This window comes from Nothoprocta perdicaria, unplaced genomic scaffold (genome assembly GCF_003342845.1).
Source record: "Nothoprocta perdicaria isolate Ctin4 unplaced genomic scaffold, notPer1 scaffold_27, whole genome shotgun sequence".
NCBI classification, from domain to species: Eukaryota; Metazoa; Chordata; class Aves; order Tinamiformes; family Tinamidae; genus Nothoprocta; species Nothoprocta perdicaria.
Window position 1 is genome coordinate 3,393,611 of NW_020455499.1, and position 17,072 is coordinate 3,410,682.

The window sequence follows — 17,072 nt, forward strand, 5'->3', positions numbered from 1 at the left end:
AACGGCAAATCCGAGYGGTGCGCGGTGCGCACGGCCCTGCGAGAGCAGGGCAGGCGGCTGCCTTACAAGCAATTTGAAAATGGAAACAGATGCACTTCTAATTGAATTGGCTTTAAGCTCATTTGTAGCCACTCTAGTGAGTTTCATCATTTCAATTAACCCATGTCTAGCAGCYCTACCCTGCTTTGTAAACCTTGAGGTGCTTCATAAAATTCAAGGTCATGGCTACGAACGGGACAATCTGACGTGTCACTCCAACTGACACTGGTAATAACACAACTAATTCCCCTCGGAGGCCAGAGGATAAAAGAGATCCCCCTTTAACAAATCGAGAAGGGAGCACCAGAACCAAYGCTGCTGCCCAAGAGCCATTTCTTAATTACACAGCTCAAATGTAGGAGGGGAAAAAAGATTGATTCTTTTTGCAATTACTAATCACATTCATTTGGTAGCTAAGTGTGAAGTACACAGAGCAGCCCTGGTAAATCTGTGCAGTCCTGGAAGTCTAACAGCTCTGACCCCATTGCTGAGTCCAAGAGTCTGAAGGTTGCCAGCAACATCAACTGCATCTGAAAACAGTCCAACATTGCCACGGAACAAATGCTTACCCCCCTTCTTTTTCTTTCCTCTAATATGCAGTGATTTGAGCTGTTTTATGCATTATTAGCTTGCCAGCTGGGGAACCGAAGAGATAATATAATGAATATAATTAACAAACACCAACCAAATAAAAAAAATAACAAAACACCTTCTATATCAAATATTTTGCAAAGCTCCAGTAATACACCACCTTACTTAAACTATTCCTGCTTGCTTTTGCTCTCTCTATGTTGTAGGAGACCAATTAGAGATTAAATAGACCAAAGAGAACTTGTAAAAAAATGCGCATAAGTTTAACCCATCGTTATTGCTAATGAAATTCATCCAAAGGTTGCTATTACTGTTCAATTTCAGAGCCTTTCTAAATCCTGTCGAGGCAGTTAGGTTGATGCTGACTTTGCATTATCATTCCTGGTTTCTTTTGATTTTGCATCAGTTTTCTTCCTTAAGGAAACTGCAAGTTTACATCTAATGTTGGCTTGAATGCAAACCATCATAGATAACGGATTTAATCTTTTAACTAAACACTGAAATCTCCCTCAATTAGCGAATTCCATGTAATACGTCGTGCAACAAACTGAGAAGCAAGCCTCTTCTGAGAGGAAATACATGGGACTTTACATTGCTCTTCCTTCTCACCTGGAGCTTCTCATGCAAACAGAAACTTCTCCTTCCACCACATGAATCTGGGCTCCACAACCCAGGGCATCCATGGAAATCAGTCTCCTTCTCTGGGAGGTCCTTCCCCAGGGGAACGGATGGGTCAGCTCCTCATGTGTGATTAAGTGCCTGATGTATTAAGAAAGTCTGCTCTAATTGTAGGAGGTTTTAGATGGTCTTCACCGGACCTGCCAGCCACAAGTGACCACCTCTACTCTGGAGGACAAAACCATGATGAGATCACAGCAGCTGCTTCCCTGAACATTTTAAAAGTCATTTTTCCTTACTCAAATACAAAAAGTCATCTGCTGGGATCTGCTGGGATCAATGTCAAGTAGGATAGCATCTGTGTGTTTTCCTACATATTCTGCTGCTCTTCACCCTGAAACTGGGAAAATCGTCCCATTTGTTCAAAAAAAATTTGAGTAGTTCATATTTTCTTTATCACTATCTTCATTCTCTGAGTATTTGGAGAGCAGCTCATCCCACTTTACATTATTATAGTTGCACTCTACTTCTGAACAGCTTAGYCTAGATTTTCTTACAAACTACTCAATCCACAGCAAAGAGGATATCGAGAAGAAGACTGGAGGTAATCCTTGCTCATTATTATTATATTTATACAATAAAACAAGGCTTCTGCAATATATGGTGAGAAMAAAATTAAATTGTCTACAGAACTCCCTCCTTTCTCACACACTTAACTTCTCTCAAAAGTCCAATTCCACAGTAGCTGCAAAAATAGATGTACTTTGCAGCATGTTCTGTGCATCAACATAGATTTGGGCTATCTGGACCACATGGGAAGTATCTTCCAGAGCCAAGAGGCCATTGCCAGGAGAAAATTGCCGCCAAATGGCAAAAATACCTCCCCTACCAGTAAATCGTACATGCCTTGAAAGTCAATGATTTCAGGCTCTGCTGGAGCACACTCAGAAATGTGATTTCAGGTTGGAGCCCTCCACTGAGGACATCCTTCTGCTGGGTTCGGAGCACACAAAGCCAGGACTGTCAACCCAATATGCCAGCTCATTTCAGCTGCCAAGTTCCGACGCCGAGACGYGCGCGAGCTGCGCTTGGATGGCTGAACTCCGGTGACCATTGCACATCTCACATCTACATGCAGTAAAGACAAGCAAGGAGGCTCCTAAGAATGCCAACAAAAGTTTAGTTTTCTGTTTTGTGGGKKTTTTTTAACAGAAAAAAAAAATGACTCTGAGGAAGAATACCCAGCTGGACYGGCAGTCATAAATGCTCCAGATACTTCACTAGGCTTTGGTTCTTGGGCTTAATGACTAGCATAAAACACCTCAGGTGTTTTTCTATTTTATGAACTTTGTATTTCATTCTTGTTAAGATTTTAAACAGCCTCAGTGCACTAAAGAACAGCAGCAGCAATGGCTCAGGCTTGAYGGCCCAAAATCAGGCAAAAGAAATTCCCTCTCCCTGGGTTGTCTTTGTGTCCCTAGGACCTTAGTTTACAAATGGGAGACATATTAACGAGCACAAGGTCCTCTGCTTAGGAACAGGTCACTGCACCACCAAAAAGGCACTSAAGAGCTCCAGAGCCTCCTGCATCWTCTCCTCACTGCTTTCCCAGGYGGCCAACCCGCTCCTGTGACACGGTGACCCCGCAGATCAATACGCTTAAATCAATACACTGCCTTAATTCCTTCTTGTCTCGTTGATGCTAAATGAGAAACCCAAGTACATACTTTAATTATACTCGCACTATTTTAAGACGCCACTAACCATTAACACCATCAGGAAAATTTGCGAGCGCTTTCGCGAGGGTCATCGGTAGCTACAGCGAGGCCCCACGCTGARGCTCGTTCAGTGGAGGGTCATCTAGCAGGATGGCTACCGTGCTCATAAGGAGTGTCCTCGGTCACCTTGCTGCACACGCAGCCACGGGAAGGTATCTGGCTTCTTGGAATAAAGATGGACTTTCACAGACACCCAGTGGGGACACAGTGGTTTAAGCAAAGGAATGGGCTGCTGGATTTGCCACATCTTAGACATGGGCACTGGGAGAGCAGCTCAGAGCTCATTCAGATGAGGAAAAACCCTTGCACAAAAGCAGGGTAGTTTGGTGATGTAGCCATGCCTGGTCCAGAGTGTTGATGAGTTCCCCACAGATTTCTGTGTCACTTGCAGCATGTTTGTGAGCAGTGGGGTCACACAGTTCAATTTCTTCTGCTGAAGATTTTCCTGGATCATAAATTCAGACTGAGGCTGACAGAAATACAACTGTGTCAACTGCCATGGTCTCAGGCCCAGGAACACACCACAGAAGGATAAACTCTCATTTACTCATAATTTTGAGAATCCTTAAAGCAAACTTGGTTGAAGTTTAATTGTGCCTATTTTCAGGGTCAGTTTTTCAAACCTTTCCAGTCCAGATGGTTTTATATTTCTGAGGTGGTTGCTCAGASTCCTTAACCAAACAGACTACACAGAGCATCTTAACAGGGCTCCTCAACTCATCCCTCTCTTCCTTGCATGCTGGTTTTGTTGCTGTGGGCAGTGCACCAGCAAACTCATTATTGCTTATTTTATCCAGACATTGACCCACATGCAAACTGTTGAATTCACAGCACCCACAATGGTGAAGACACAAAGCTAATATTTTTTCATTTAAAAAACACCAATTTGCTATCTATATATTTATCTGAAAGTCCTGCTCATCACAGTCATATAGAAAGCACTCACATTAAAAAGACTGAAAACACGTTGCAAGACCTGAGAAGAATCTTGCAAATTCTCACTAATATAATGTTATTTTTCACTGCAGTTACATATCTGTCAAAGGGACCACGATGTTCTCCAGCAGCAGAAAAAGCCAAACCTTGAAACTTGTATACACAGTTCATTAAMATGGCAAAGAAAAAGTATTTCTTTCTTGTTGCTACTAAATGGAATGACACATAGAAAACAGACTATTATGTTAATTATTAACTATTAACTATTATGTTAATATTTTATTAGCACATTGCTTCATATTAGGCCATATTTGTAATAAAAGAGTTATAACGATTTAGAGATTGGCCAAACTTCAAAAAATATATTCTTGTAGCCTATGGCAGAAATCACACTAATAGACTGCCCAGTGCTCTGACTTGCTATCAAGACCCTTCTGAACCACTCACAGACTATTTCCAACTACTAYTTCTAAGTCAAAAAAGCTCCTGACTCCCACTGGAGGACTTAAATCAACCTGTCAAAAACAGGCAAAAGACTAAACTGAGTCTTAATAAGAGAAACCAAGGGCACGGACGTGAGCTAAGTGCAGGTTGGTGGCAGCTCCACGTGCAGGTGCCCACGAGGCTCCACCACCCCTGCCAACCGTGCGGGACAGCAGGCAGGGAGGCTCTGCACCCCGTGCCCTGGTGCCCTACGGAGCCACCAGCACAACCCAGCACCCCGGAGAGCAGCATCTGGAAACCTCCACAAGCCAATTTGGAGAYGGTCCCTTCTCACCGCCGCTGCTCGACAGGGTCACCCGCAGGTGCAGCAAAGCACGTGCAAGGCAGACAGAATCAAAGATATGCAGCAAAGATTTATATTTAGAGTCGAGGAACACCAACATGCATCAGCGTGACTAAACGCAACCCCTACAGAGGATGCTGCTGCTCRTACAGCTAATCCTTTAAATATTCTCTCCAAAGATGCACGCTTGCWCTCCGTAAGGAGATAAAGATCTGGGGAATGTGCATTGCGGTGCATTAATGCCCCCAGGGAAGTCGCACCTTRTTTAAATAAGCTGCTTTGATAACCAGTTTGACCCATTTAGAAATAAGGTCCTTTGATGGCTTTTTACCTTTGATTGTTTTGCCAGAGAAATTACAGAGAACAGCAATGTTTGAACAGGCTGATTCTGTCCCATTTTGCTCTATAGCTTATTTATGATAAATAGGCCATCAAGAGAAATCCCACAGACAGACACAGAAGAAACTGCAGAGAGAAACAGGAGTTTCAGAAATCGTAAATAAGCCGAGCAAAGGAGGTGCAGCAGAGGCTCAAGCCTGGGTTTACACGTGAGCTTTAAGCAACAGTGCCACGACCAGCTACTGCTGTGACCCTTTTAGGGCAGAAGAGGCAACGTGGAGGCTCCTACACATGAGATGGGAAGAGCAGAACACATTTCCACCTTCCTTCTTCAAAACCTGTTAACTTTTATAAGAGTTAAATATGCTCTCAGTGCAGCATAGACTTGGATCTCATTTCTTTAATGTATCAAGTTCTGCTGATATATTTCGGAGCTACATAATTACCATTTTGCAGAAATCATATTAATTCTGGTGATTAAAAGCCACCTAAAAATGCCTCATAGACTCCTAAAAAATCTCTTSCTCTTCTAACTTGCAAGCTTTTAATATCCTCCTCCTTTGAGTTGGAAAAAAAAAAAGGTTATTTTGCTAAATATTGGTATTATAAAAGTTACCTTTAGACTTGAAGGAAAGATTGCTTTCATTGAATAAAAAGCTAAAAGACTGTGGGTCGGAGAGTGCAGGGAATCAAACACCACAGCGTTTTTGAGTGGGTTCTTATGTTAACTCACAGGTTAAGGGCAGGCAATTTTGATTAAGCAGGTGGCCCACGTTTTCAAGTCAGAGAATGTAAAGCTCATAGGAAAGCCCTGGGAAGAAACACAGTGCTACTGTGTGCTGACCTTTTGGAAAATCAAGCTTCTTGTGGCTTGATACTACATGGTTTTAAGGTGCAGGAGTTGAAACTCCTGATCCATGACCTTTGCATACTGCCCTGAATCTCTCAACATTAGGGACACGGTTCAYGGGGAAGCAGGAAGCCTTGGTGCTAGCGGTCACCGGGGCAGGAATTCTTGTTGCAACATCCAAAACTCTCAGTTTTCACATCACAAAAGCTTTTAAGTCTTCCTGTTGAATCCGTCTGCTAATCCCTGGCCTTCCTGTTCCAGCAACTGGGAGAAGCGAGTGACGTCCCCGCATCAGCAGAGGTGCCAGGGAACCTTCAGGACAACCTCCATCCTCTTTAATTTGTGTAGCTGCAAACAACCACCTAACAACATAACATTTTGCCACTGTAAGGACGTACTTTAGCATCCCCTCTATGCCCTTCAAAAATTTAGAGACAATTAAAGACTTTAAAGGTGACTGCAAGTTGCAGCTAACTGCTCCAGGATCTAAAGCCAAGGTCTATGTCTGTTGTGTCTTTCTCCCAGGTTTGAGTCACTGCAAGCAAATTAGAATTTGAATAATATAAGCACAGTTCATAAGATCATGCTTTCCATGAATTCATCTTCATATCAAAAGGAGAATCTCTGTGTAAGAGCTAGGAAATCTCCTGCCTTTGATTTGGAACAGATGAGGCACCCTATGTCCTTCTAGGATTATCAAATACCCTGCTGGCATAGCACAAAAAAAGAAAGGGAAAAGAACCGTATAAACTAACTCAAAACAAGGGAGGCAGAAATTCAAAAATAGCACCAGGGACTGAAATGACAGATCGTGAGAACTGAGCAAACTGCAACTAACAGGACAATTTCCACATCCAAGGAGGACGCTCCACCAGCCAATGAGCACACGAAAATTCCCCGGAACCTCTGGAGCACTGGAGAGGTCAACACAAGCCACTTCAGTCTTCTAATGGGAAGACTAACTGAGGCAAAGCCCATTTGGCTGGAGACAAATACCCGTATCCATCATTTCATAACTGCATTTCCAAATCTGAGGAAGGAAAAGAAGTGTGAACCAATTCCAGCTTTTGGAATGGCAGGTCACTCATTTCCTGAGCTTACTAAATGGGCCATTAGAATAATGACACCATAGTGCAGTTATCACAAAAGCTAGCCATAAGGAGAAGGCTACTTCGCTTTTTCTAGACATCAGAGTTTATATCTAATGATCATGAGCTACCCCAAGATGAAATCGTGATGAGGACGGGTAAATTGGACAATGTGTGTGACCTGTGCCCCTCTCTAGGCTGCCCAGCCGCACAAGTTAGGCCAGAGCTGCATCCAGTCCCATACTCAGGTTCTGACAGTGGCCAACAGCAGAAACTGTAGAAAAACAGACAAGCTGGGAGTGAATGTTCACTAAGGCGAAGCTGAAATGCTTCTGTCTTCTCTGCCTTTGGACCTCTGTAGGTAAGGATGACACATATGAATATTACTGCCCATACTGCATGGAAAAATGTTTCCTGTTGAGAAGAGTGCTTAAATACAGCTACAGGTGATACAGGCTGAGGAGAACCTGAAAGTGGCTTGCTGACAAGCACAGACGACCAGGCCTGGGGGGCGTTTTTTACTTTTTGTTCAACTTTGATATGTGGAATTTCCTGTAAAACTCCCTTTAAACCAGGGCCTGAGGCTSTGAACCCCTTCTGAGTAGTGATTAATTCTTACACCAGACTCAAGTTCATAATATGTTCACTTGCTAACTGTGATACATTCACRTAATACATTGTGGTGATACGGGTGAATTAAATCCCACTGAGGCTGGTAAGTTTAACAGCAAGCTTTCAGTCAGGGTAAGTAAAAATCACTGCTGAGGGAATGTAAGAGACCTAAGTTTGCTCTCTATAAAGGCTACAAAGTGACTGTTCTTATTGCCAGGTACTTTRTGCTCACAGCATTATCAAGACTGCAACAAACCTCAATCTAATTTTTAAGGCAAGATTTGTAGCACTGAAGTCTGTCTTTCTATTTTAAAACATCTTCAAAAGGACTCAGCAAGGAAATGAGTTGTAAGTCTCAGAACTTCTCATTTTTCTCCTGGTTCAGGAGAAAAAGACAAAACAAAAAAAAAAAAAAAAAAAAAAAAGCCCCATCCTGCAAAAAGTAAGGTGCAGAAACTAGAGGTGGGGGAGAGTTGAAAGAGAGTGGAGAGGAGGAACATGCTTACCTGCCATAAAGCAAGAGCAATGCCTAAATATCTCAGTGATTGGCACTCAATACATAAGGTTATGATTTAAACAAAAATAGGCAGCTAGCAAATGTTAAAAGGCCAYCTGATATTAATTGTGAGTGAGGCAAATAGAGTTGCTTAGAAAACCCTGTCACGAATAATTTCTCTGGGCTTAGCAATTCTTCTTGCTTCTGGGATTTGCTCTTCTCTATCATGGTTGAATAACATTCTGCTAATTATTAATTGGATAATGATTTGTTTCTCTTACTAATTGAATAATGTGTTCAGAAGTGCATTTTGAAAGCTCCCAGCTCTAGTGACCRTAAATATTGGCTCTATCTTCACTTAAATAACATGGTTTGGAGGCAGGTCCCTAATGGCAGACAGGGAACCTGAGTCCCTCTGCATCCAGCGGGGAATGTTCCACAGGCAGCCAGGAGGTGGGAACATCTCAGCCCTCGCTGCCCTCCTGCATCCAAATCTTTGGAGTGCTCTGGGAACAGACTGTAAGAGGGAGGAACCCGAAAGGGCTCTGCTAAACAGTACTGACCACGCCGAGACATCAACCTGGGACCCTGAGCCGGGCCCATGCTGCAATCCTTGCTCCTCAGGTAGGAAAGAAGTGAGGACAAGAAAAGCAATAATAATCCCCCTGCACTCGGATCCCACTCCCTACCACCTCCCTAAGAGAAGCCTGGCCATTAAAAATGCCCCATAAATGTCACTGACAGAACAGGCTTCAAGGTTATTCAGAGAAGCCTCCCCCATAGACAAGCTCTTCTTAAGAGCAATAAAAGCCTGGAGGTTTTCAAAGGAGCAAGTGGACAAACCTGCCTTCCAAAACCCAGCAGCTCCCTTTTTGCAGGAGAAAAGGCACATGGTGGGGGAAGGGGCTGGTCACCCTCCTTCACGGGACACGGAGGCCAAATCCATCCCTAGCAGAGCCCATGCTGAAGCACAAGCCTCGCAAAGCAGCTTCATGCATCGGTGCAGCCAGCTGCAGCAGCAATACACAGCTGCACGCGGGCTTCACTCCGGGGCTGAATCATTTCCTCAGTGGCTTTTTCTTTCCTTCCTTTCACCACAGATGGCTCAGGCAGCTGATCTTCATCCTGAAGACCCTCCATAGAGTGGCCTCGTTCTTCCTCGGCTYCCTTTTCCCCAGGAACTTTAACGGTTCCTGGTTGACTTGTTACTGTCCTCCTGAAACTTCCTTTCCCTTCTGTGATCACGGAGCTCGCCAAGCCACCACACGACATTGTGTCGCATCCCAGGCGTTTTGGCTGGAAGTTTGAGAGAGCATTAGTGTCTTCAGCGGGCTGCAGGAAAGGAACACGTTTGCCCCTGCAGAAGCCAAGGTAAGATAAGCACTGTTGTCTGTAAACCAWTTTAGAGCAATGATTTTGATAAAATGCAAATGATGGTGGCTACGAGAGAATCACCTAATGAAATGACATTTCCTGCTTGCCCCATCGCTCTATCTCTGCCCTATCGTGGAGGTACCTGTTTGACACAGGCTAGTTGATTAAATGTAAGAATTCAAGCAGCTGCAAGGACAGAAGCACAAGCTAAAACTCCCAAATGGTGGGAAACTGCAGAATATGCTGTGTGTCTTTCTAGGCTGGAATTTTGTACTGGAAATCAGTACAAAATGGCAGGGATCAGACCACTGACTGCTGAAATCATGTGTGGGACACCCAGAAGGGAACATCACAGAGCCCCTACAATTAAACGTGGTTGTCTCAAGCAAACRCCTGATTTCCACATTGGAAAAAAATGTAAGGACTGTGAAGTTAGTGTAAAGAAATAAAAATTCACCAGAAATTAAAAAGTGAAGTAGGAGTTTCAAACAAAATTATGATTGACATACAGTTTCTCCTTCTAATTCATCTTATACTTTTGGGATTTTAATACAAATAGAAATCCATCTGGTATCCTGACTTTGTACAGTTAAATTCATCCAGTTCTATTTAATTTCAATTGCAGGGAATGTCAGAAGATCCTTATATTAAACTGAAGAAAATCTGAGGACTTAGAGCTGCAAGAAGATATTAAAAAAGGCACATTCAACATTTACATCTTTATGCAAGCTGCTCCCATCCAGCCAGGACACAGGTACACAGAATCACAGATTCAAGAATAGTTAAGGTTGGAAGGGACCTCTAGAGATCCTGGACCTCTAGTCCAACCCCCCTGCTCCAGCAGGGACACCTAGAACATGGCACAGGGTGGCATCCAGGCGGGTTGGGGTCTTACACACGTAAGACAGCGCCCAAGGGGAATTGTKCCATTGATAATTCTGCTCAGGACTGGGGTTAGGTGATGCTTTGGGCTCTTCGGTATCTCCTTACCAGAACTGCTACAGCGAGATGGTTCCACGAGGCGGCCGGTCTTATCGTAGCAGGCGAGTGCTCGCAGCCGGACCCCTTTCCCACATTCCTTGGTGTCTCCAAGGATTCGCATTCCTGCTTGCAGCTCTGGTTTGCCTTCTTCAATAATGCAATCCGACCAATTTCCGTGGGGCTGGGAGGTAAACGTCTCACAGGGGCATGGCTCGGTTTCGACTTGAGGATAAACTTCGGTATCCTGGCATTTGTCTCGCTTTCTGCTTCTCCCTGTTCCAACCAGAGAGATCTGCTCGTTAGCTTCACATCTGCTGCTTCCGATAACAACACATCATATTACTTATACTTGCAGGAATTCAACACATTAGAACCAAGACAACCTGAATGTTAATACACAGAAATGCTTCTGAAGCATCTATTAGCTCTTGCCAGTGTTCTGGAGAGCAAGGACACCGTATTTATCTCCAGGGGCAACCAGCAAACTTGGGAATACCATTGTGATGGATAGTGCACTGAGCAAAATGCAAGGTCCRACTGTAGTAATAGTCCACTGAGAAAATTCTTTGTAGTTTTATATAATATCATTTTTTTCCTAATTATCTGATGCAAACAAATTGATTGTCTTGTCTCCATTCCCCTTGCAATCAATGGTTGCTAAGGCAACTTGCAAAGTAGTCCACATTAGCCAAAACTTCTTCTTTGAGACTACTTTACAAATGAGTTAAACATGTACTCTGCACACAAACTGCACTTTGAAGAAATCAGGAAGATAATCCTGAGCAAGCTTTCAGGTCTATAAAGCATTTCAATAGTTACATTTGGTTTAATGTTTTCTGTTTGCTCTATTCCTTAAAAGATTTTAAAAAGAGGCTGTTTAAAGACCTTTCCTTTTGAGGAACTGAAATAAAACTGCAGTCCTGCTCTTTGCAGCTGGGCTCTGCAGCCTCTGCTCCTGGAGGACACCTACCCCTCCTGCACGTCCCAGTTACCAGAAGAGAGAAGGTAACGAGCAGAATTCCAGCTCCTGAATCCCTACAAATGCTCAAGGCAACAAAAGGGTCATGCACCGCCTCTGAAAGGTAAAATGAGCTGCTCTTGCCATGGGTTAGCCAAGGTGAAACGGAGCAAACTTTATGGTGTCTGAACTCAGAGATGTCTTTTTATTCAGCATSCACACAAGGGGAGACTCCATCTTCAGCAACAAACCCTATGTACACCACAGGCTCTGAGAGCTTCTTTGGGATTCCTGACAATCAAAAAATAATTTTTGTAAAAAGTTTTCAGAGCTGCAATGTCAAAAGTAATGTTTCCTCTTTGCTATTGCACACAGTGAGATATTAAACAAACAAACAAATCAAAAAAACCCCGTGTACACCCCAAAAAAATCCTCTTTCTATTCCTGTATCAATAAAATCATTCCAACACACGCCAGGAGAAACAGAAACTTGCCTGGCATCACTGCAAGTCTTTTGCATATACCCAAGTTATGCCAAAAAAAAAAAAAAAAAGCACATAATAACAGATCATTCATATCATTGTCTCTCAAGTCCCACAGTTCTTTCCAAATTTTACTTTCTGTTTGAGGAACCCAAACCCCCACGGGTGTGCAAGGCCGGCGGGTTCTGCCTGCTGTGATCTGCCTGGCTCCTTCCGCAGGCCTCTCCGCCTGGCCATCACGATGGGAAGCGCATCAGGAACGAGCGAGGGTGCTAATAATCTTACACCTCTTCCAATTTGTCCTGCCATCTGTTGTGCAGGAATCTTCCCTCTAATGAAGTTGCCATTAAAACCCTATTTTGAGGGCAAAAGTGACATTCGTCCCAGGTTCGTTACAAAGGARTAGCAGTGGAATTAGTGACAGAGATACTTCCATTATCTTCATAGACGAGTAAAAATGCCATCACCAACATTTTCAAGGACACAAACACTTAAACAAATGGTATTTTTGTTTTTCCAAAYTGAATGAATTTCTGTATACTAATGAATACTGTATACATTTCATGTAACAGATACTACACACTAGGTATTAAAATCATATGAAATATTAAAAATATTTTTAAATGATCCATCTGTATCCATAATAAACAGCAGCTGTATCCATAGTATACAGTGAATATTTAGCTACATTACTAATATAATAATTAATATTACTGTCAAAAAATGTTCTGCTTTCACAACAGTGACTTAGAATTTTCTTGTGTTTTTTGCAGTAAGTCTTTTGCTTCTTTAGGAACGACCACTTTTATCTGGAGAGTCCATGATTACTTACAAAGCAAAATGATTGGTACTATCACAGCTGATSGGGAGGCAAGCAAACTCCCAGCACATAATCAGGAGATTCCCACTCACTGGAAGTGTAAATGGACTCTCATAATGAAGTCAAAGCCTTCACCTGAGTGTACCTATACGGTGCTGAAAGGGGTACAATTTATACAATCGTACAAAAAAAGGTGAAATACAAATGGATAAAGGTCTCTCAACACCAAGAAGTGTTTCCCAAAGCACATTCTTTATATCCTTGGATTTAGTCCATATGGACAAGAGTTTTTATCTCAGGGCTTTTGGTCTCCAGCTCCAGTTTTCATGTTTTATTCAAAGACAGATCAGAACAGCCTCCTCCTGCTCCATCAAAGCAAAACCAAGGACTAGTTTTGTTCTTGGCTTCCTGCTCTCTGCATTTCTCTGCTGCCTGCAACACCACTTGGGATTCCCATTTCATTACAACCACCTCCTTTGGAGAAAGTCTTGGTGTGGAAGAGCTGAGAGGACAAGAGCTCCTTCCCATCCCGAGGAAGGGAACCTCAAACAGCCATAGGGGCTTCTCCCTGGGTGCAGACTTGGGTGGCCTTTGCTCACAGATGCAGGCCGAGCGAGGAAATAAGCATCAAAACTTGATGATCAAAGACCATTTTGGGTCCACTTACTTGGATGGAGCTTTCTCTGATGCAGAACGGGGTAGGAAAGGGGATAYTAAGGACTATAATCTGAGGTAACTTGCACATACATATTTAAAGAAAATTCATATTTAAGACTTCCAAGAAGTAAGTACTCATAGCATTTCTTACAGTATCACATTTTCTTTAAGATCTTGACATAGGTTTTTCTGATGGTGAACTTAAAAATATTTTACTTAAAAACATTTACTTAAAAATACAGGCATTGAAAAGAAGATTTTATAAAGAATAAATTCTTTGACAGAAACAATAGAATCCTGTATAATAACGATTTTTATACAAAAGAGAGATCTTTATCCTTTAATGAGCCACACTCATGAATAAAACAGTTTTTGATTCCATTATGTTTGTATAACGTGATTGTAAGTTACTTCAAATTTGATCATTGCAAYAATAACAAATCGAATAACCAAACAATTGTGCAGAGTAGATATTTTTACAACATCACTTAGTGGTAGAAGCCTTTGATGTTTCCCCTCTAGTAATGGAGAAAACTCATAGTAATAGAGCAAACTAAGCCCAGCTAAATCATAGTACTTAAACATAAAACAAGTATATGTGAAGTTGGAAGTATGTCAAATAACGATAACAGTAAATTTCTGACAAACCTTCTAAAAAAAAMCAAAATTTATTTGGATTTCATTTAGCTAAGCATGGGGAGGCAAAAAAAACTCCTAATAAAACAAGTATCCCTGAACTATTAATGTTCTCCAGTTTTAAAGGTTTTCAGTTTGGCCAGCACTCAAATAACATAATTACAAAATACAACAGTAAGTATGGGAAAATGTACCATGAAATGGCTTGAGCTAGAGTGCTTTATTTATACATATATATAAAATAACATGAGTTTAATGATACTGCGTCTTCTTCATCCATGGTATTAATTTGCTGTGCTGAACTACTGGATATTGTTGGACACAAAACTCCCAGCCCTAAACTTTACCCAGATTTCACCTTAACAGATTAATTAGTCAAATCTACTCAAGCACCACACAGTCACTGTTCTCTTTATTTGGTTTATGCCTCAAATGGCTTGCATATAATTTACAGCRTGCAGGAAACACACCCTTTCCACCACGGAGCTTTCTGCACTGCTTTCCCCTGCAACATGCATACATAAATGCGGCAATGACCAATATCAGATCAGAAATCAATTCATCTCAACATCTAAGGAACGGCACCTGCAAGCATTGCCATCARATAAATATTTTAAGAGATTAACCATACCTGTGAGCGACCGTCTTCTGCTTCTTGTTGATTCACAGTCGAAAGAGCATGCTGTAAATTTAGACCACGGGGTAAATGTGCAGTCATCTTTGCAGGGCACGAGGCACTCTTGCACTAGGGAAGGCATAGGTCCTGCCCACGTCAAGCATTCACTGACATCTGCAGAATCGTTGCTCTCCGAGAGGCATGTAACAGCTGAAGAATGAAAGTACAGAAATCTTTTTATCGCTTTATATATTGGATTATACTCTAGTCAGTTGGTATTTGTGCTGTACGTGAAATCCAATCTTCTGGGCTAATAGTATAAMGCTGATTTATTTTTAGGTCATTATTCATGTAGCATTCAAACTTGTGATGGAAGCTTCACAAAATGATGAAGACAGATTGTTATTTCAACAAGTTTGTTAACTGCATCACAATGCAGATGAGCTGTTCTCAAGGAACTGGTTGCTTTGCGTGTTGGGGCAAGAGCTTAACAAATAAGGACAGTTGATGAAGGCCAGGATTCCCAAACAGTGATGCAGACACCATCCACAAAACTCAGCTTACCTCATTACTTCATCCACAGAACTGGAAAAGAGAAGAAAACCGGCCACCTTTTCCATGCGAGACGAGGGGAACAGCCACTTAAGCAGCAGATGCTACTTTGGCAGCTGGGCACCTCCTGCACAAGGCATGAGCAGCAGGTCTCCCCCAGGAACCAGGCTCAGATGCCTCTGTGGGCAGGCAACATTGCACAGGGTTTATGAAAGCCCAGACCAGGACTTAAGATGCACTGATTGCACCTGAGTTTCTTTCCTGACCCGTAGCCTCTTGCAAGGGCCCCCRTCCTCTTCTGGAGCTAAGCTGCTAAGCAGAATTAACGACACTGGGACACCAGGCACTGCATAGCCATGATGACAGAACAAAAATATTGAAGTATAAATCTCAGTCACAGGAAGCCGATAATAAAACTTGCTAAAGTTTCAGTGAATTAATAATAACTAATTATAATAAATAAAAATAGCTGCACATCCTGGAGGATTTCTTTTCATTAATAATAATTAATTCTCACAAAATCTCCAAGATTATAGGCTATTCATATCCTAGATTGTAGGTTAAACAAGGCACAGATAGGTCGTGAATTGATTACAGTAATAAAGTCAGGGACAGAGTCAGGAATTGAATCTGGCCCCCAGAGTTTAGTCATGTCACCCTCTGATTTCATGCAAGTCCACACATTGTATCATAAAGCTACAGAAGATTAAATGATTTAATACAGATTTTATTATTTAACAACCTGCAGTATTGTTTTATGGAGATTCCTAAATAATTCAAGTTTTTGAGGTTGCATATATTTTTTTCTTGTTGCCAACACTCAATATAACCAGGAGTGCATGAAGAAAGGGAGAAATATGACTCATTGTTTTCTTAGTTAAAAGATTTACCAGGGCATAACTTTGAAAAGAAGTTGCATGAATTTTCCTTTTTATTTTTATTTTTCCAGCTACAGTATTGCGTGGGAGAAAGGGATGTGGTAGCAGCCATCTGGAAATAAAAAATAATTTATTAAAACGTCCTTAGATTTCCGAGGAAAAATCAGCATTTTAAAGAGCTTGCAAAAGGCAAGCAATTGCACGAGCTTCTTCAGACTCCAGTGAGAGCAAATCAGCATATTAATAACTACCTCTAAATTGCTGATCCTCGCCTTTCACTTCCAATCTTTTTGACCCTTCCTACCTCTCAGCCCTGGCAGCCAGAGGCTTGGAGAGATTCCCGCTCTCCATGCGGAAAGCGCGAGGACGGAGGTCATGGGGCTGCAGGAGGCAGCGCCGTAATTGCCGTCTCGAGGGAGGTTAAACAGGTAAGAGAYGCCCATGCCCAGGCTCCGTGGGGCCTCGCTGCCCTCACCAAGGACACCCAATGTCCACGCGAGGGCTGCGTGGGCGCAAACCCCCTTTCTGGCACTGCCACAGCAGCGACGGACGCCAGGAACCACCCAGATCCCGCGCGCCGGGACCCGCACAGCAATGTTGGCAATTGCATATCAACAAAATCACACTGCACTATTTACTCTGACAGACTCCTGCAACTCATTCGTGACATTAATTAAAGGTGACACAAGCGATGGAACTGTTAAATATCAGTGGTAAAGCAGACAGGCCGTGCTGCAATGAGTTATTATTGACCAGCCTGATCCTCTGCACAGGTGTCTCTAATTTTGAGCATATAAATAATKCCTTGAGTTCAGTGAGGCTGTTTATATTTAAAGTAAGGACTGTATCGAAATGAATGAGATCAGGGCAAATATCTGACAGAAATTAGGGTGCTTAAAGAAACTGGCGGCAATAGGAAGTGAGGGTAAAGGGAATTTAAAACAAAAAATAATGAAATGTGAGTGAGTGGCTCTTCAGATGCCC

At 42.4% G+C, this 17,072-nt stretch overlaps 1 protein-coding gene across 1 annotated transcript in view; it reads right to left on the reverse strand.

The window, feature by feature from the left end:
- Window positions 1–17,072, reverse strand: part of THSD7B (thrombospondin type 1 domain containing 7B) — a 232,648-nt gene that overhangs the window by 72,726 nt on the left and 142,850 nt on the right. The window contains exons 15-16 of the mRNA XM_026040879.1: window positions 14,674–14,868; window positions 10,499–10,762 (exon numbers count right to left, since the gene is read on the reverse strand). Coding sequence (XP_025896664.1) covers window positions 10,499–10,762; window positions 14,674–14,868 — 459 coding nt within the window. The remainder of the gene's footprint in view (window positions 1–10,498; window positions 10,763–14,673; window positions 14,869–17,072) is intronic.